At 39.2% G+C, this 22061-nt stretch overlaps 1 protein-coding gene across 1 annotated transcript in view; it reads right to left on the bottom strand.

Annotated features, from left to right (window-relative positions):
- ZGRF1 (zinc finger GRF-type containing 1) overlaps nt 1-22061 on the bottom strand; it is a 29048-nt gene that overhangs the window by 187 nt on the left and 6800 nt on the right. Inside the window, exons 8-28 of the mRNA XM_053461439.1 lie at nt 20963-21163; nt 20614-20692; nt 19912-20000; nt 19449-19524; nt 18072-18655; nt 17459-17597; nt 16926-17110; nt 15821-16017; nt 15154-15293; nt 13946-14092; nt 13584-13698; nt 12227-12468; nt 11892-12051; nt 5881-5958; nt 5194-5341; nt 4421-4548; nt 3768-3891; nt 3457-3633; nt 1583-1717; nt 641-905; nt 1-46 (exon numbers count right to left, since the gene is read on the bottom strand). The exon at nt 1-46 is cut by the window's left edge and continues 187 nt beyond it. Coding sequence (XP_053317414.1) covers nt 1-46; nt 641-905; nt 1583-1717; nt 3457-3633; nt 3768-3891; nt 4421-4548; nt 5194-5341; nt 5881-5958; nt 11892-12051; nt 12227-12468; nt 13584-13698; nt 13946-14092; nt 15154-15293; nt 15821-16017; nt 16926-17110; nt 17459-17597; nt 18072-18655; nt 19449-19524; nt 19912-20000; nt 20614-20692; nt 20963-21163 — 3455 coding nt within the window. The remainder of the gene's footprint in view (nt 47-640; nt 906-1582; nt 1718-3456; nt 3634-3767; nt 3892-4420; nt 4549-5193; nt 5342-5880; nt 5959-11891; nt 12052-12226; nt 12469-13583; nt 13699-13945; nt 14093-15153; nt 15294-15820; nt 16018-16925; nt 17111-17458; nt 17598-18071; nt 18656-19448; nt 19525-19911; nt 20001-20613; nt 20693-20962; nt 21164-22061) is intronic.

The raw sequence follows: 22061 nt of genomic DNA, 5'->3' as shown, positions 1-22061 counted from the left end.
AACTTTTCTTCCCACTGACTAACATGTTTTAAACCATTTGTTTGCCCTGTCGTAGAAAAAAAAAAGATCACAAATTCAATCAAGTCACCGGAGATTTTGTAACAGAAACATGAAAGAATGAATTGTGGGGCTTTATTCTACACATGGCATAAAAAGGAGCATTTTGGGTGCAGAAAAAAACTATGAAAAGTTACTTATGGAAGTTAAACACCCTGTATCTAGCACTGCATATATATATATATATAGCAACTGGGTTACTGGAGACCCCTGGCCATAAATAAGATGTTGTTACCATAAGCTGCTGTTTGGAAAGAAGCATCAGAGCAATTTGTTAAACCGTTGAAGGGATTCAATTAGGCCTGTCTCAAAATACCAGCAGGTCGGCTCTAAAGTCCAAACCAGTCTATAAAAGCGCATCAGAGGCTTGGACCAGAGCACATCACAACAACCAGAAATATTTTGAACTATTCTTCTACTTAAAGTATTAATGAAAAATGTTTTCCCCACATGGATAAATGCTAAGAATAAAATGGTCATATCCAACAAAGTGTTATATAGCATTAAAAAAAAACAACATTGATGGGACTGGGAGCCTTCTGCACAGACCGGTCTCTCAGGTCAGTGTAGGTATACGACTTACTTCCACAGTGATGGATCACATGCTCCCACAACTTATTCCGCCTCAGGCACGCTAGACTGCCGATGATCAGCAGATGCCTTTTGCCCCTTGTTATCGCCACATTCATTCTCTTTTCCGAATCTATGAATCCGACCTGTTTTGTCCGAACGCATGACAAGATGATGATTTCCTTCTCAGCTCCTTGGAAGGCATCCACCGTTGACACTTGGACAGCTTTAGTCTCCATAGGGTCGCAGAGCGTAGCACTACCGAGCAAAGTACATATCTGGATGTGAACAGAGAGAAGTATATCTTATTTGAAAATTAAGTTTGAGTATGGTTATAATTCAAAATAGTGGCCGTATTATGCTATACAAATGGAATATATTTTGAAAGACTATTATCAATAAGCAACCAAGACCAAATCCAGGATCCCCCAGCCTGAAAATGTTTAAAAAAAAAAAAAATTGTGTTCCATTGTCGAGTTTCATAGAAAACATTTGAAACAGGGCACCTGGTCATTTGCACTGTAATTCTTATGATATCTGTGAGGTGCCCTTATTGCAAAGTCAGCTCCAGCCCCGGCTCAGCAAACATTGCAGATAGACAGTGCGCATGCAAGGAAAGCGATCACACTGAATTCAAAGGAAGAGCTTTCCTCACACTGATTGGCTACTTCAAGCACCTGCTCAGAATCACCAGACCACGGAGAAGGAAGGCAGCAGCAGGGCTGCAGTTTCTACATCAGGTAGAAATTGTTTCTGAAGAATGCATATTAAACTCATTACATTCTTCTTCAGTAAGGCTGTCCCCTTAAAAGGCATCCACCAGCTCACAGACTTATGTCTCAAAAAAGCCTTACGGCAACCAACAACAAAAGGAATAACAACAGCTGTTTCCCTTCAGAGAAATCCATTTCCTCTTTGCTTACTCCACGTTTGCAGTCTGGACCAAAAAACATACCTTGTACATCTGTGCTTTGTACAGAGTTATGACGCCAATCATGCAGCCATTGATTCCACTAGCAATCAGACACTGGATAAGCTTCACTGTAAAGTTGGCTTCTTCCACATTGTGAAAACTATTGCTGCCTTCCACCTAAACAAAAGCCATTGGAAGAAACGGTGGATCATTATGTTGAAGAACCTGAACACAAATCTGTGCGGTTAAAAGGTAACAAATGATTGTCCTCAAAACAAGGACAGAAGGTGTCTGTAGGTATGCGTTTTAAAAATGGCAAGCTTAGAGTCATTTCAAATATATTGAAGAGTTACTCACTCCAAGTATATACAAATGCATGTTTTTTTTATTGGTACTTATTTATGACCACACTAATACATGATTATTTTATAAGGACTTGATTCAATATTACAATCATAGGAATTGGATTAAAGGGACAATAAATCATTATTGTAAAAAAGCTTAAAGTCATTCAAACAAAAAAAGTCCCTACATCAGATAATCACAGAAATGTACATAATTCCTAAAGTTCAAAAGTGCCTGAAAGTGTCCATGGGGTGGCGCCACACACCAAAGTAAAAGGGAATAAGGAAAAAAGAAAAATAGAAAAAGAAATTCTGGAAGGGTCATGGCTGGTGGGAGAAATCAAATAGCCACTTGTTTGCATCCTTTGTGGAGACAATGTACTGAATGCATCTGTAAATGTATGCAACATACACTGATCAGCCATAACATTATGTAGGTTCCCTTTTGCTGCCAAAACAGCCCTGATCCATCGGGACATGGACTCCACCAGACCTCTGAAGGTGTGCTGTGGTATCTGCACCAAAACATTAGCTGCAGATCCTTTAAGTCCTGTAAGCTGTGAAGTGGGGCCTCCATGAATTGGACTTCTTTGTCCAGCACATCCCACAGATGCTCGATTGGATTGAGATCTGGGGAATTTGGAGGCCAAGTCAACACCGTGAACTTGTCGTTGTGTTCCTCAAACCATTCCTGAACCATTTTTGGTTTGTGGTAGGGCGCATTATCATGCTGACAGAGGCCATTGCCAACAGGGAATACCATGTACATGTAAATGCTCTGCAACAACGCTTAAGTAGGTGGTACGTGTCATCCACATGAATGGCAGGACACAATGTTTCCCAGACACAACACACTGCCCCTGCTGGCTTGCCTTCTTCCCATAGTGCATACTGGTGCCATGTGTTTTCCAGGTAAAGGACGCACACACCCCCAGCCATCCACATGATGTAAAGGAAAACGTGATACATCTGACCAGGCCACCTTCTTCCATTGCTACGTGGTCCAGTTCTTTTGCTCATGTGCCCATTGTAGGTGCTTTCAGCAGTGGAAAGGGGTTAGGTATAGGCACCCTGACTTGTCTGCAGCTACACAGCCCCATATACAACAAACTGCGATGCACTGTGTGTTCTGACACCTTTCTATCAGAACCAGCATTAGCTTATTCAGCAGCTTGAGCTACAGTAGATTTTCTGTTGGATTTGACCACACGGGCCAGCCTTCACCCCCATGTGCATCAATGAGCCTTGGCTGCCCATGACCCAGTCGCCGGTTCACCGGTTTTCCTTCCTTGAACCCCTTTAATAGGCACTGACCACTGCAGACCAGGAACATCCCACAAGAGCTGTCGTTTTGGAGATCCTCTGACCTCTCATCCCATCCACTGACAGGTGCCATGATAACAATATTATCAGTGTTATTCTCTTCACCTGTCAGTGGTCATAATGTTATGGCTGATCAGTGTATTACCATATAATACCCAAGTTTGTGATTCCAGCAACAGTTCATAAACATACCTAGCAATTCAATACTATACAATAAGTGTTTGAGGGATAATTTTTATGTCAACCAACCTGCTCAGTGCCATTGGCATTGAAAAAGCACAATGTGGGTAACCAGTCCAAAAGGGGTGCCCTGTGTTCTTCTGACACGCCATTAAGTAGCAGACCTCCATAAAACATTTCATCGGCTATAGCGCTTATAGCAGGATGGCAGCGATATTGTGTCCTTAACAGAACAGCCTTGTGGCCCTGAAAATAAAAGACATTACGTGAACATTCTAACAAAATACATAGCTTACTAATTATTTTTTATTATTATGAATACATTTTTTTAACCAAAGGTTCAAGTGATTAGGTCCTGACCCAGTGCATATTGAACATACCATCAAGCACAGTCGATCAAAGAGTGTTTGTTCCAGCCCATGCTCATGTGTGGCCTCAGAGCCCTGGACGGTGGGTGACAGCTGCTTTGGATCGCCTACTAGAATCAGTTTTTCACATTGAAATCTGCATGAAATCAGTTGAGTAAGATGTTGAAGACATTGATGATGATGATAAAAAGGTTATTATTCATACAATATATGCTGCTAGGGTTAAATTACTTGGGGTGTTACACATTTTATATCCCTATCACAGTAACAGAACACACTCTAACACTCCAATTTAGATAATTTGATATGAACGCACACATGAACGCCTCCCACCATCGGCATTTGTACACTACTCAAATAACTTATCGGAAATCAGCCAGTGTTATTTGTCTGCCATTGGTTCCTGGAAAGAACTATTTATTCTGTGCTCTAATTGCGGACATTCTGCCATTAAATAACGTGCCCTTTTTCTCAAAATATGTTCCACTGTAAACTCTCTTTCAAAAAAAGTACCACCGGTATCAACCTTCTGGCAGCATCCGGTTCCAAACTTTTGCTTGTCCTCTTGCATCCTAGATGTGCCCCAAGGTGTACTTATAGACCAGGCTTAGACCACGTGTCATGGAGGTCTATAGATTTTTAGACCTTTTTATCTGATAAATTACCTGGCCACAGGGAGCATTGAGGCTGGCTCTGTCATCTGGCTACATTCATCAAGGATGACAATTGGAAACTTAAGATGGCTCAAACATGTGAAAGGGCAAGAGGCACAAGTAGCACCAACTACACGCACCTTAAGTAGAACACAAGAAGAAAGAAGAGCGATTAGAGACGAACCAACATTTTATTGAATGAGCCTTTAAAACTACAACTTAAAGGCCCAATGAGCCATTGTGCACCATTTACTGACTTGGTGTCAATGGGAGGTACAATACACAGGTGAAGCAGCTACTGCGGGTGTAAATTCATTACATAAACAAGCCAAGCTTTACAACAACAACAAAAAAAGACACTAAACAAAATTTCCCCCAGCTTTGACAGTAGTCGAGAAATTCAAAGATTAAATAATTATACAAAATATAAATAAAAGAGGATGTGATGCTCTAAAAACTGCCAATCAATAACCAAGCAAGACTTCTGACAGATGTCGACCAAAGTAGACCATATGCCAAATCTGGAACAGTCCCAATAGAACCTAATAGAGTGATCTTGCTTATCATTTCCAATATGGCATTTTGCACGTTTGCCATGTTTTAAGTGTATTTAAATGACACACGACAATGTATGACCTCACAACGGAGTTTCTCAATGAGGCATTATGTCATAACAACAGACACTGACTAGTCCTCCAGTGGTCATGTAAGTTTTTTTTTTTAAAAAAAACCCTCTAAAAGTCTCTATACTTTATCAAAAACAGAAGATAAACATGTACACATACCTGTCCAAGCAATGTTTTGTTGGTGCCTAGCTTGTGCTGCTCAATGCTTTTCTTCACATACATCCTCTCTGCTGGAGTTAAGTCCTCTTTAAGAAGTCCCAGAAGCTCTTTGAGTTGCTCACTTTCATTTTCAGACCCAGAATGTAAACTTTAAAATCAAACAACGGGATCATATCATACAGTGGTAGGATTATGGCAATGTAAAACTCCCTGGTGGCATTTATTATTTTTATTATTATTATTATCGTTTATTTATATAGCACCAAAAATGTAGGCAGCGCTTAATACAATACATATATTCAAGGGGTATGACAAGACTAGAATTGACAGACTAAGACAAACAGATACATTAGGTGGAGAGAGCCCTGCTCGCATGCTTATTTATGAAGCTGGAAGCACGTTTTCAATAATCATCATCCATGGAGTAGATAAGTGTCCTGTGTAGCACCTCCACACCCTACATATGTGAAATTACCAGGGGGTAGAAACAAGTAACTGCTGCTTAAAAAATTAGATATGCAACATTTATGAATTCTGTGTGTGTATCATCTACATCTTGAGGTGCTAAATACACTGTTTTCCCAAGTAACGTGCACGTGTGCAAAAATATTTAATAACAGCATTCAACGTCTGATTAATATATATTTTTTTTTTGTGTGTGAAGATAACACCATCATCATTTCTTACCTATGAGGCAGAACTGGCTTTGCAATTTTTCGAATACTCCCAACTCTAATGAACCGGTCAAATTTCAAGTCAAGTAACCTGTTATATACAAAATATGACAAGTCAGAGCCAAGGGGGTTTGGACACAACGCTCTGTGTAGCACGTAATATTCTAGCGTCCTACTTTCCATGTTGTTAAATTGATAGTTGTGATTTGGTGAAGGCGGCGTTTGCAATTGTATGGGATGGAGAAATGGGAGAACTCCAGGACAAGACACTGATTAGATAACGCTGGTCCTGCCATAGGCTGCTGATCTCAGCCCCCACGAGGTTATATCTTCTAAACTATGCTAAAACTTATGACAGATCCCATTTAAGTGACTAATGTCTCGCAATCCCATTCATCCCCCCAAAACGTAGTATAGCGGAAAAATTTAATAAATGCAACCGAGTCACATTCTCAACGGAGAAACATTTACCTGTTTTGCATGCTCACTTAGTACAAGCATGTCAGATGCCTTCAGGATTTCAATTGTATAGTAAATAGGCAGAAGAATGCACAATGAAGGAACACGCATGGGTCTATTCAATAAAGTACGGAAACAAGAGACAGATTGTCGGCACTCAGGAACCAGGCTTCATTGTAAATAGTGATAATATATATATATATATATATATATATATATATATATATATATATATATATATATATATATATATATATATATATATATATATATATAATTTTTTTTTTATTTATTTTTTTTTATTGTTGGATCCGTAATCCCATTTAAAAAAAGTAAAAAATAGAAAAATAATATATGTAAATAATACTCGTAGCAGGCAGGGCTTTATCAAACAGAAGGTCCCAAGTGCACCTCACAAATTCATCCTGCAACCAGGTGAACACTTAACATGTTTTGCACATAGTGCTTTCTCAAAAGCCACCTCTCTCTTGTTTCTGAGCATTGCAAATTGGTATGGAGTAACCCATTATTTGTTGAGCACCACTTGGACTTTATTTATATTTTCTAAGGACCGCGCTCGCTCATTTCTTGACTAGTATCTATTCAATAAAGGGGCGTTAGCAGGAGAGTTGAGATTTCAACTCTTTGATGTCCCTATAAGTTATAAAGGGCCAATCCAGTGACCTTCTGATGCAGGAAGATGTTTGTTGATCCTGTATAATAAATAGTTAAATCCGTGATAATTCTTAAAGGTCTCGTCACCCACTGAATCTTGCATTATACAGCCCTACTAGCTGGAGAAACTTGCTAGCGTTGGCCCTTCATAATGAATAGTGAAGTCAATGACTACACTATACAAATTATGATAGCCCATCCACCATTGTTCTTCCAAAAGAGAATCCGTGATAAAAGAAAGAGCAACATAGTCACTATAAGAATAGGTTAAAATGAACATTTAATCCTACCTTCTAATACCTTCTTAATACGTCTTGATATGCAATAAGTCACAAGCACGGATGTTTTGGCATACACATTCTGCTTAACAGCAAGAATAATTACTTAATTTTACTATATAAGGGAGAATGTTAGGTTTTAACGCCAGGAATCCATGTAAACATAGAATGAAAGCATTCAATTGAAAATACTTTTACAACTTTTAGTGCACAGCAAGCTGCCTGCTCTGGTGCCCTAGGGAAACGTCTTCACTCCCTAATGAGAAAGATGGGATTAACTGCCTAAGTAAGGCTCATAATTTATATAATAATTGCAGTTCTTTTAGTGTCCACAGCAGGGTACAGCTTTCTGATTTCCAGCTCCCAGTAATGTTTACGTTTTAAGGAAAGACACACTCCTGCCCGAGGACATCTCCTAAAACTAAGTAGCTGATTATAAAGGGATATCATTATTAATGAATGCAATTTACCCAAATTAGTCAGTATTTACGGCTGTTTTAAAGGAGTTGAGGAGGTTTGTAAGCCTAGAAAGAAGACAGCAGATGTAGATAACATTGAGAATGAAGCCTGCAGGCTCCAAGTGCGTATCACACACGGAAAATGGGTTATCGGTGACAAGCACTTATTTAGCTGGGCTGTAAACCAATGTTACACCAGAAACATAGCACATACATTTAGAAATGGTCTCCATGATCACACTTAGGGTGCCCACACTTCCAAAGGATGCTACTTCTCCTTGTTAATTAACATGCAGATCTGGCAAAACACTGCCTTGCCTCCCATTCCCTCCAGCACTCGAGGGTTAATGCTTGTTTTGGTTTCAATTTAAGATCTTATGCTGGCTTACAAACAGAAAGAGTAATGAGCTTATCCAAGAACATCTGATCCACTTAACTAAGGTGTTTCCAAAACTCCAATCTTTTTAATGTAAATGGTGGCATCCTTTGTTTGTCCAAAAATGCTCAACCACAGCCAACCTCTCCAATTAAGAGAGCAATTAAATACAACGCAGCGGTTTGTTTTAAAGATGCCACACATTGTTTTAATGTACTGTTCAATCTAAAACACGGCCATTAATAGCAGTTTTTGTTCTGTCTTTTTTCAACTGTGATTTCCCACTAACTCATTTAGTGCACCCACACAAATTATATATTGTATTTTTCAGGACTAGGACTTACTTTTGAAATATAAGACGACCCTATAGGAAAAAAGTTTTACTAGTAAATAATCACATGTAAACTATTTTTTCATATTTAATAAAAACTATGATTGAGAAAAATGCATTTTTTTGTTTTTATTTCCTTTTATTTGCCAACCTCCAGTTACGCACATCTGCCCCACGGCTTTCAACTCTGCCCCCCCAGATATGCCTTATACCCCCTATATGCCACTCTGCCTCCCTGATATCCCTTATACCCCCTATATGCCACTTTGCCCCCCTGATATCCCTTATACCCCCATATGCCACTTTGCCCCCCTGACATGCCTTATATCCCCCTATTTGCCACTCTTGCCCTGATATGCCTTATACCCACCTATATGCCAATCTGCCCCTGAGATACCTTATACCCACCTATACCCCCCCACTTACCGATGCATCCCTAGACTTGTCCCCCGTGCTCCAAGTGTCAAGTGGGGGCAGCAGGTGGATGTCTGCTGGATGCGCACAGTCAACCTCCGCTGCTACCCGGGACTTCCACCGGGGCTTCTATGACTGAGCAGCGGAGTGTCGGGTAGCAGCAGAAGTGTCGGGTAGCAGCGGAGGTTGTCTGCGCGCAGGTCTCCTGTAGCGCTGCGGGGATCCTCCTCTCTGGCAGCCAGTGAATGTCTGCGCGCATTGCTGCTGCTTGCCAGTACTTTCCCCGGGACTTCTATGGTGGAGCACTAGAAGGTCATGTCATAGAAGCCCCAGCAGAAGTTGTCTACGCGCATCGGGCAGACGTCCACCGGCTGACAGAGAGGAGGGGGATCTGGATCTTAGTCTTGTAGTCAGACCTCTATTTGAGGTCTGATTATAAGATGGTCATGAATATAAGACGAGTGGTATTTTTCAGAGTATTTGCTCTGAAAAAAACCTTGTCTTATAATCGAGAAAATACGGTACATAGACATTAGTATGTAGTTGGTCTCCCCTTTGCATATACACACACATATATACACGCATACTCCCACTCACCGCCGTATAACTTCCACGATGGAGATTGCCTCCACAACAACAGCTCACACCCGGTGAGCACTCGAAGGAAAACAAACCCCCAGGCAACATCCCGTGTGCCTCACCTCAAGACATACCAAGAAAGAACTGTGGATCATTGGTTGGCGTGCATATTTGTGGGTAACGAGGAGGTGATTAACCATTTCTGTTAGTTTTACAGGCTACTTGTCCCCTAGGAAAGAGCACACCCACATGTACTGCCACTATACAAGGGGAAATAAAACACATTTGTGTGTTTTTTATTCATGATGTGTGTGTTTTTTGTTATATTACCCCTCTCTCTATAAACGCCAAGACTGGGCATGACAACACAGGATATGACCAAGTTATGAGGAACTGTACCCAGAGAGAGATGATTAAGAGACCTAGGTACACACAACAACCTAGTCATTGGAGGCAGCATATTTCCTCACAAGCGGATCCACAAGAGTATCTGGGTATCCCTCAACAGCTCTAAGAAAGTGAAAGGGACACTTAGATCATCATGCCAGGAAGTGCTTGCAGCAGAAAAAATGGTTTAAAGCAGAGACCTTGACCAAGATAGAAGACAGAAAAGAAGAAAATGGCAGCAGTTAACAACAACAGGTCTAGAATGGCCAAGGCCAAAGATGAGCATGCTGAAGCCCACACACTAGTGAAGAGGAAAATCAGGAAGGACAAGAGAGAGACTATGTGGAAGGACTGGCAGCAGAGCAGAAAGCTTACAACAGCAACATGAAACAGCTGTACAACACGACCAAACAACTCTCTAGAAAGCTTAGCTAACCAGAATTTCTCATCAAAGAAAAGCAAGGAAAGTTCACAGGAGTAGAATCACAGATGAATAGAGGGGTGGTGCACTTTGAGGAACTTCTCAACAGCCCAGCACCACCAAATACAACAGACATCGACCCAGCCAACAAAGACCTCACAACCAACTGTGACAAGCCAACCAGCGATGAGATCAAGAAAGCCATCATCTTGATGAAGAACAGGAAGGCGACTAGACATGAAGGTATTCCAACAAAGGCCTTGATAGCAGACCTAGATGTTTTAGTTGAGACATTGTACCCTCCTCTTTAAGATATGGGAAGAAGAAGAAAAAGAAGAAGAGATTCCAGCAGTGTGGCAGACTGTAAGGAGGGTTACCCCATCAAGATCCCAAAGAAAGAGGACCTCAGCCACTGTGCCCACTACAGAGGAATCGTACTCCTGTCGGTGCCAGGAAAGGTCTTCAACCGGGTCTTCCTAGAGAGAGTGAAGGACGCTGTCAATCCACAGCAACAAGATCAGCAGGCAAGATCATGCGTGGATCCGTTAGCAACGCTCTGTATCATAGTCGAGCAGTCTTTGGAGTGAAAGCATTTAACAGTGTGGATTGAAAGACCCTCTGGCATCTCCTTCAGCAGTATGGCATCCCAGCCAAGTTGGTCACCCTGATCAAGAACTCATATGATGGAATGTCCTGTATAGTGATCCATGAAAGACAGCTCACAGGCAGCTTTCAGGTGTGAATCAGAACCAGACAAGGATGCTTTGTTGTCATCCTCCTCACCATCGATTGGATTATGAAGGCATCCACCAGCGAGCACAACAATGTAATCCAGTGGATTGGATTTTGCGAATGACCTAGCACTCCCTAGTGGCCCATACCCTGAGGGTGAGGGGAACAGGTGAATAGATCCAATCATCATCAGCACACTCATGATTGGCTCGTAGTTTCAACTGCCGCATAGTGTAACTGATGGCAATGAACCTGGAAGCACCTTTGACTCCCAGTTCATTGATGCTAAACATTTTTTTTAAAAACTCTTTCTGTGCTGGTGCGCCATAGAAGAACAGCAAGGATTGGCCCCCATAAGTTTGTAAGGTCTGATGACATAAACATTAACTTCTAAAATGCCTTGATCACGCCACATACAAGAAAGGGTTAATGATGCAGCTGCAGACATAAACATCCTCCCCTAAAACGATGTGATCCCGTCATAGACAAGAAAGGGTTAATGTTGGCGGGCAGCAGGGGGCGGAAGAATCATAGTAATTTGTCCTTGAAGCTGCCTATGGCCTGCCCAGGCAGATAGCAGCAGCAGTGCCTTCGCAATTGTGGCAACGTGGGGCCATTTTGAAATTTTTTTTTAGAAGTACCAGGTACATCATTGGTCATCAGGGGACAGTCTCTGATGGCATACCTGGTACATCTTTTGTCTTAAAGGAGTTAATACCCAAACAAAAATATTAAAATATTTTCCTACTGCTTTAATACTAATAGTACAATACCTGGGTCAAACATACTATGTATCACATATTAGCATTATAAAGGACCAACTCCAGTGAGATTTCCTGTACAAATCTGTGATATCAGGGAGCTGAAATGTTTGCCAGGTTAATTAATAAATAGAGCCCTATGTTTGAACATACCCCAGAAGGACTCTATCAACAGCGATATTGGTTGACGAAGATATGAGAATTTTCCAAGGAGATGAGCCTGAGCCTTCTTCAAGATCACAGTTTTCAAACATCTGAGCTAAGAACAGTACCACTACTGCCAGCAAGTAACTCTTCCCAGCGCCAAAAACTCCTGAGTGGAAATGACAAATACAGAACTCATTCATACAGGCCTAATTTGTTACACACAAGCAAGGTACCAATTTATTAGCAATGCGGCAATAACAACAATACACGCCTCCTTAAAAAGACAAATGCAAGGAGAATGACAAATATCGCAATGAAGACTCACAATGAATTTCCTTTACCATGTATAATTGTGATTGGTGATTCGTTTTGGGGTCCATCAGCTCCAGCGATCATCTTTGCAATTTGCATCAAGGCAGCGGCTTGGTCTTTGTTGAGTCCAAACTGCTTAATCGTACTTGTTGCTGAATTAATTACAAAGTCATAATTTGGCAGACTGTTGTTGTGAGTAGCCTTTCCAATAAGAGTTGGAGGATTGAACCTCCCCTTGCCAACATTTGCTGTTATTTCCAGCTTAGAGTTCCTGCAGCAAAAAAATAATAATAAGAAAAGCAAATTATAGCAAAAATAAAACACCCTGAGGCGGATGTAAACTTTATATTCAAACGGTGATGGGTCTCGTAGTATAGTAGAATTACCATAGGGCATTTATACCTCTGGGAGACAGCTGCATACATTTATAGACTTCCAGTTTATAAACCTCAGCAAATTGTTCAAAAATAGTAATCATGACAGTACATGTAAGAATAAAATGTGGTTGGAGGAAGAAGCTAGGAGTAAAGGTCCTTATAGAGCTTCAACCGTAAGCAGTGTCAGCACTGGTGAGTTCAACTAAATGGTCCAAGGAGCATTGTATCATTAGAGTAATTACTCAGAAGGGTTCATACAATGCTAGTTTCCTCAAATACCCATCTGACAGCCGCTATCCATTACTGCTTAGACAAGTCTGTTTCAGCACAATTTCAAAAGAAACGTTGGAGGGCATTGACTAAAGAGGAAGGTGGCTGGAGAGCTCCAGTTGTATCTCACTGAACCATAGTGATATCAGTGAGACTTCTTCTTACCTTGCAGTTTAAAGGGGTAGCTAAGCCCTTCCTGTAGATAGATTTGCCATGGATTGCTTTGTAATTCATAGTGAATTTAGGGAGCCGAAGCCAAAAATGTCCTGCCAACTCCCACTTTATATACTACCCCACTGTGTATTATATAAAAACAGATGTTAACATATCCAAAACTGGAATATGTGGACACTCCTGGGATCCAAAACATTGATTTTTGTTTTATATGAATAATTATCTGATACACACCTTGCCCTTTAAACATATTGATTAAACGTGGCATCAGAAAATCGTATCATCACAAACATTATAAAGAAAGGTTTACAGAATATGTTCCCTACCGGGACTGAATGACATATCCCTTTAACATGGTATTAGCAGCGCACAGTTTGTTAAAGCTTTATAAAGGGAAGTGAGAAACACACACTGGGTTATAAGGTTGGATTATGGCCATTAATAAAGTAAGAGAGTACTATTTACATAAATGTATCTGTCATTCTGAGTGAACTGGATGGCATAGTATCCTCTTGTGATAAAGTGTTGGAGTTAGCGAACTCCTCCATGATTTGAAGCCACTTACATTGTCAGAAGATGCGGCATCAGTGGTAGCGTGGTGGGGTTAACATGCTCCTGTAGGTTTCTCAAAGATGTCAACTCAGTGCTTGCATTACACGCCAACAACGCATGGACAACCACTGCAAGAAATAAAGACACATTTGCAATGTTTTTAGCGAGACAGTATTCACATACAGCTATTATTATTTTTTACACTAGTCTCAACACCCACTACAGAAAATATCTGACAGGGGTAATATGATTATTAATGTAGGATGGGGTGAAAAAAACAACTATGTTTGCTTCCTGATCGATTTCACCAGATAAAACCTCCGCTGTGGCCATGGAGAGCCAAACATTTCCTTTGCGTTCAGTATAAAGACTTACTATTCGTTGGCCAGTTTGAAGGGTGATACCCTTTAAGAGGAACAATCTCTATGTCATTGTTAGCTGAGGGGCCGAAAAAGGCACTGCAAGCAATAAAAGTGTCGAGTGGTTCAAAAAAAAGGGTTTTGGAAATAATCCAGAGGTCATCTAGAGACAAAAAATACAAGACAGAAAGCACGTTATACATTAATACGTAAGTTAAAACATTTCTAATATACAAAAATATTTGCATTTGATGTTTGTTTCATGACATATTTGAACAAAAAATATTAGCAAAGCAGACGTACCAGCAAAGCACAAATAAAGTTCCAGTAAATGTAACATTTTACGTTTCTTTCTGGTAAATTTGTATTAAATTATATTTTTGCCATGTGACGTCATGGGAACGTTACCTAAAAAATATGTTCCAGCCTCTAATATCCCGATTGCTGGATACCCGCAAGGTACAGTTTGCGCCAGACATGCCCAATTCCATGCCAAGCTCACATGCAACTTGCCAGGACAGCTCTGCACAAAGTCTTTATGGCCATTTACTCAGAGTTTAAGCTCCTGCGCATGTGCCGGGATGTTATTTTGCTATTTACTACCCAAACAAGAAGTCTCAAAACTCAGCTTTCTGCCCAAATATATTAAAACTTGAGTAGTCTTGGGACATATGCGTTTGTATTGTTATACCTAGAATGAAGTAAAGTCCAGTTTGAGGTTGTTTTTTTTTTCTTTTCAGTAAGTTTAGCTATTTACAGATCAATATTCAGCAGATGTAATGTATAAAAACATGGCGCTGGAATGCAGCACAGGGACTATGAATGCAGCACAGGGACTATGAATTGAAAACTACATTTTATACAGTGTATATTTAAAGCTCACTTACACTAACTTTGTGGTTGGTTACATTGTCTAAAACAACTAAATTCTTGCACCCATGATCTTGGAGGTCACAGAACTATACCATGGGGGACCACAATAATAAAGCACCTGTATAAGATGTTTTACAAGGTCACTTGTAAATCCTATGTTAAAATGCACAGGAGGAGGGCCTTCTGTATTTAATCAAAGGCTATCACAGAAGTATTTTTTGTGCAATAAAGCTGCTTGTATTGTGGCTTCTTTATCAGAGCCTATACACCGTATAGGAAAAGAGGGTGCGTGTTCACAGATCATGTCTCTTGTAATATCTTCAGGCAAAGGAAACATATCGAAGAGATTACCTTTACTGTATGCTGAAGAACTATCTTTCCTGTTCAGTTTAAGGTAAAGTTTGGTTTTTGACTCATCACCAAATCTTGAACCAGCATTAGCAATTTTTTTAAACTTGCTAAAATGTCTTTGATGGAACCCAGACACTTTCCTATAAAATAAAACACATATAATAAAATATTTAACAATATAATAACAATAAATCTATCCATTGGTTTCTAATGAGTGTAAACATACATTTCCAAATGAATTACAGTCACAGAATAAGACTTGATCACGGTAAGCAGGCACCACTAGATTATAATGGCTCATATATATATATTTATATTTATATCTTAATACAAGGCAAACTTAATCATCAATATACATCTCTGGTATCTCCGCTGCATCTAAATTAAAGCTGAAGACACAACGTCTATGGACCTAAAGCTCGCCAATACTGTGAAAACTAGACATGTAGACAACTTTCAACTTCCGTAGAAGAAAGCCTAGCGATCCAACAAACTTAGTTATGTCACGCCAGGTTGGTTAAAAATCTGCCAGCCACTGATCACACTTGATGGTAACATTCTTGCTCTGAACACTTATGGCTTGAATCATTTTGAATTTTCCCTGTGACATTTCAACAGAAGATAACTATGAGTAAATGCTCACATATGTGGTAACTGACGAACATACCTAATCATCAGCTGACTTTCCTCATAAAGAGCTATGTTCTGGCATCTTATATACGCAGACAAACTCTTCATATCTCCCATGACAGCCTTCTGATCAGGCTTCCCCTGCACTGGAGTATTACATTTTACTTCATCCATCCATTTGAAGAACTTACACTGGTCAGCTTTGGGAGCTTCACAAGCATAAAAGAAACGACCCTACAGAATAAAAAAAAACACCAAAATACATTTTTGTTTAAGAAATTATTGGCATATAAAAGAAAAAAATCTTCTCAGAGAGGACAGTTCATATAAAAGAAAAAAATCTTCTCAGAGAGGACAGTTCAAAAAAGTATGCAATCCCTTATAGCTGATCACTTCTGAGGAAGGGACCTAGGAACCTACACAAGTCTACATTTAACTTGATGAATACTTTGGTCCCAAACATGTTTCTGCTATTATGACATATGCATACATCGATAGAATATGTACATTTTCTAAAAACACTGCCTATTGTATGAATAATTTTGATTAATTTTTTTTAATGGAGAACAAGTGTCTATAGACAGGAGATAACAGACTCGATGTGTAAGAAATAAGAGAACATTATACAATTCATCTATTTCTACTTCACTTATTCTTTATTTCTATTCATTGACAAGACCATTAAATGCAGCTTAAGAAGAATATTATTCGAGGATTAACCTTGAACGATGACATGCTACTTGCTGGTGGGAATCTGCCATGAAGTCACAAGGGCTGAGCAGCTCATGTTCTCAATGAGACTGGCCATTTTATACTGTCCTTCCTTCACATGTAAACTTGGAGCATATATTTCAAACTCAGTGTTTAATTTTATTTCAATATTTCATTATATATTTTATTATTTGGCCCAGAAGTACTTCTCCCATTTAATCAACTTAAAAACATTATATATCCATGTGAATATGTTGTTCCTGCAACAGGGATCATTTGGACATTAACGTGTGAGACACCTTGCAACCTCAAAGATGAACCTTGTAAAGACTTAACACAGGTTACAGAATTAAGACTTACAAGTGCACTTTTCTGCAAGGCTCAGTAACCCAGTATCCCGTATATTATAACACAATAAAGAATTAAATCACCTTATTAGGACCCTCTTTCTTCACCATCACAAGCTTAGCTGGTTGGTGGTGTAGACAAAGAGGGGCATTACCGTCTTTCTTCTGTGTGTCCTCTCCTCTCTGGGAAGTGTAGAAAGATATGTCAACTTTGGAGAGAGCCCAGTGCAGTCGCTGTGACAGCTCAAACATCACGATATTTAAATGTTCTGTAAAATTACAAAAGAATAGACTTTTGTTGGTCTTGTTAAAACACTAGACTAATATGCCTGTTGGTGTGCAGTTGGTGTGAACCGATTAGAAACTGGCAACCCACTGTTATATATATATATATATATATATATATATATTTTTTGGTATATTTTTATATAGTTAATTGGGAGGAGACCTGAATATATATACTCTAGGTATAGCAATGACGCAGGCAAAATCATTCAAAGATACCCTAGCAATAATCAAACATACCTGGTGTTATAGTATCCTCACAATACATTATTTGACATGGAGGGAAGCTTCATTTTCAGTCCCACATTTTAAATATATAATTAGTGTTATACCTGTAAGGGACGCGGTGAAGACTTGCTTATAGTGGACTGTGGATTGAAAAGCAGCTGGTATTCTTATTTTTCTTTTAGGAAGGCTTACAGAGAGCACAGATTCCTTGCTGGGAAAACATAGATCGCTGGACAATACAATCTGAAAAACAGCAAATCCACAAAAGCATATAGATATGAACAATGGATCCAAATGGATGCACACACAGCAGACATACAGCTCCTAGCTTGCCTTGAAAAACACAAGGAGTAAGTATGATGGGCCGTTCTGGTGTAGGATGGTAAAACTGGAGCTATCAGCAGATACAATTCCATTTGTTGCCATGGTGACTGAACTACTTTTACCCCTTTGCCCAGAATTATCTATTTCCATCTCAGCTTTGCGCAAAGCAATCTGTAAATTCTTGGTTATTATACACACACCTGTGTACTATATGCAGAAAAAATATTGGTAAAATGTTCTGAAGGTGTAGAGGGCCTCTCAGTTCTTATTAGTCCGCAACAATGCCAGAGCTCAAGACAGTATACTAAATGACAGCCATTTTGTAATTTGCCGTCTTTTGCTGAAGTACATTCTTGAGTACAAAGTCAGCTTTTCACGTAGATGTTTACATACCTGGCCATCTTCTGCTTGACTAAAGCACAAACTCTTTTTCCCCAAATGAGGTGCGATACAGTTAGCTTTAGTTAAGTTTTTGGTCAATATTTCCCGCCTTGCTCCAGTACCATCACTGCTGGGAAAGCCAAGCGTGTTACTTAAATTTAAGTGAGCAGAATGTTCATTTTCCACATTATTTATCTGCCTGCCCTGCAATGTCTGTGGCGACTTTTCAAATACACTTTGTGCACAGAAGTCATCTTCTTTCCAATCCATGGTGTTACTCTCTGAGGTATTGCGAGATAAACTTTGATACTTTGCCCACTTGCTTGGTCTGGCGTTTGAAGGCATGCAGCAGTTTTCTGGTTGTGTGAGGGAGTTGTTGTCTTTTACAGAGCGTGCTACCTTAATGTCATTGTTTTTGTCACCTGTCACCAATGGACATGCAGAGGAAAAACTAGTGTGATTTCCTAAAAAAGCGTGCACATGGTCTAATCGATTTAAACTTTGAGGCATATCCAACCCAGCCACGACAGGCTCTCCGCTTTGAATCCCGGCTTCAAGCTTAAAGGTTTTCCTGACGTCAGCCAATTCATGTTCACCTACATCATAAAATGTGAGAAAAATGTTAAAAACATACAAATTTTAAACAAAACTCATACAGTTGTGTTGTGTCATCTCGCCTTTTTAGGCAACTGCAAATTGTGCTTTAACGTGGCTAAGGGCTGTATGTACTGTAATTACTACCTTATCAATACTTTCTTTTGTCAACAGATTTCATGACAAAATATTGTTGATTTCTGCTAACACAGCAAAATGCTGCCCCCTGCAGGTCTGTTCAATATCTCAAATACAGCTATCAAAAAAAAAAACAAGGAACATTTGGTCACGGGGATCGACTACAAGGATAACTCTTGATTGTGTTAAAAAAATGAATTACGCCCTCTTTTATTTATTTTGTCAAAATTTTTATCAAATTTTTTGTGCATGAAAGGAATGACTGGGAGGCATTCTATTTGTATAATTCTATTTACATTTCCAGTTTTTGTCATAGTTCCTATCCCATCTCGTTTTAATTACCTAGATTATACCACAGTAAGTTACACAAATGCAAAAAAAGTTTGTTAATGCTTTGAAATTACTTTTATTTCTGCATATATCGGACATTAACTTAAAATGTTCTTCAACAAAGCCATAACAATAGACAATCAAAGTCTGCACCAACTAATACCACACAATTAAACATTTCCACGTCTTTTCTGAACTCACTCTAGATGTGATCATAAAACATTAAGATGAGACATAAATTAATGTGTGGAGCATTATTGTTCCAAATATTATAATGTGTATACTTTCTGGGGACTGAAAATGTACGGTCACTTAGCAGGTCAATACCTTTTTCCACATGGTTTTCTTGTCTTGGCCTCAAGAAGACTTGTCCTGGAGACTCCCTCTGTACTGGTGAAAACACCTAAAATCGGCCAGCGAAACACATATTATTTAATGCACCTACGCTAGCATCATTCATTCACTTTTCTATACCACTAAAATTTAAAGTTCCATGAGCACAGGTATTCAGTCTTCCAATATTTCAACAATAAAGAACACAAGGATGCCTATGATAAGAGAGTATCTACAGATTATTTATTTATGAATAATCACCCAACCTTGGTTTTGAAAACTACAGTACATTAGACACAAGACATTAGACGTTCTTCATAGAACAAGGCCAGTTCCACTTGAAAAATTCTACTGGACAAATTCGTAAAACAGCAAATGTTTACTTTTATTTAGGTTTAAAAATATTTACACAGTTCCAGTAAGAAAAAGAGAAGACACTTGATTGTTACTTAAAAACCTTGTTCAGTTCTCTGGAAGGCCATTGAGAAAGAGTCCAGTCACAGTCCAAATCCTGACTGCCCACAATCCACCGAGGAACACAATATTCTGCAGGGGATAAAGCGGGGGGAAAAGGCAAAAATGAGGAGACAGTTAGAATAATAATTAAAGTTTACCCATTTTGAAAAATAGGTGCAATCTACAAATACTTTGGGTCCATGTAAAATGCAATCACCATCTGGTAGCTGGGGACAAATGCATGTAAAGGTTATCATGACATTGTTGAAGTAAACAAAGTAGAAACATAGATACGTGAATCACTGCTTGTTAACAAAAGGTGACAAGAAAAATGATGGGGTTTATTCACTAAATGGAGAGTTGTGTTTCCTCTTCTTGGCTCTGTCAGCCCTGTAAAACATACAGTTAAATCAGAACTATGCATTCTAAAGGGCCAACTCAGACTTTTTTTGTTAGGTAAACGTGCTAGTGTCAACCCTTCAGAATGAATAGTGGAGTAAGAGAGATAAAACCAAAACTCTCCTTATAGGGAATATACTCTGTTATACTTTAAGGCAATTGCTGCCCATAAATTAAGAAGATCATATCTATTAAAGTTATATAACAATGAATAACTATATTATGAACTTCACTGGATCAAAGAGGAAATCTAAAGCATGTTTGATAAAATATTGAACGTGGAAATTGTACTTGTATAACTCACGCTTATCCTCATCTTGAGGTGATACAGTCAGGTTTAATTCTGTTTGAATATCTCCATCTTTTGTAGAAACAGAAGACTGCTACAAAAAAAGGAATCACAGTTTTCCTAATTAATTTTAAACTCTCCCTTACCAAAAAAACTTTTTCATCCCTAATTTTGCTTCATAAAACGTAGGATTATTTAGATCAACTATAACAGGCTGGTGATCAGGTTGCAGCAAAATGATAAAAATCCACTCATCCAGTCTCTCCCACACAAAGCATTTTATACCCACGCAATTCACAATAAAACAAAGCCACTGGCACTGACAAGTCACATCAATTTCAGAATCAGGACATTTCTAGTTTACCTGTGTTAAGTCATTGATCGTAAAACCGGTTGGCAGCATTGGTGAGCGAAAACCTTTAGCCAATTCAAAAAGATGGTTTCCATACGGGCTCCTGGCTTGAAACTCGCAACATTGTACTACAGAGTTGGGTGACCTAAATATCGCTGCACTAGAAGCTGATCCTTTTACTCTGTGGCCTTGAAACTCAACTGGGTGGATGATCTATTAAAATTACACGTTACAGCTCGGTAGTCTCCCCCCACCAAGCAAAACACAAATACACATGTAACATACAACCGTAAAATAAATGAGTCTCACTTAAAATATATATTAATATAATAGAGCAAAAAGCTGCCTACACGGCGTTACAATGTTTTAAAGGTATTCTTCTATAATGTTTGGGGGGGTTGTATCATGAAAACCAGCCTACCTTTGTAATATATCGCACTCTGTTGGTGTCGGTGGCAGGTTCAATTTAATCCCGATCCTCTGCTCCCGCCTGACAAATGTATATTAAAGGACGGAAGGACTTCGAAGCACGTGAGACTGGTAAGCTAAGTTTAACACAATATATAGCCAGCTTATTGCTCTTTTAATTAATGTACACATCCTCTACAAAATACCAAACTGGTAAAGCAGATATAAAGTGTACATATAGCATGACTTCCTAATACAGAAAATTCACACTGTTAACAGACATATGGGATGCTCTAAAGCAAATGTGAAAAGACATTCTGAACATCTGAAACAACGCATCATGAGTTGACAAAATTCGCTTTTAATGTGCTTGGTGTTGTCACACATGCATTACTATATCCATTTTTTTTATTATCCAAATAAAAGATCAATTTGTCCATCACGGTTCTTTTGTAATTTGACAAATCTATACTGGTAATGATTCAGCTATTTGAGGTCTACTAACTCAAAGTAGGATGGGGTTCCAACTTGACCACTTCACTATTTAATCACTGGCATGTTTCCCCAGTGTGAACGGGCCTCGCATAATGCAGTATTTAATGGGTGAGATAACTGAAGAAATCTGAATGATGTAACTATGCGTTATACAGGGCCAGTCAAGCTCTTCCCGCAGCAGAAGTTGAAATTCCCTGCAAATTTTTAT

This window comes from Spea bombifrons, chromosome 1 (genome assembly GCF_027358695.1).
Source record: "Spea bombifrons isolate aSpeBom1 chromosome 1, aSpeBom1.2.pri, whole genome shotgun sequence".
NCBI classification, from domain to species: domain Eukaryota; kingdom Metazoa; phylum Chordata; class Amphibia; order Anura; family Pelobatidae; genus Spea; species Spea bombifrons.
Note: the sequence above shows the minus strand (reverse complement) of the source record. Positions and strands in the feature narration are given on the sequence as shown.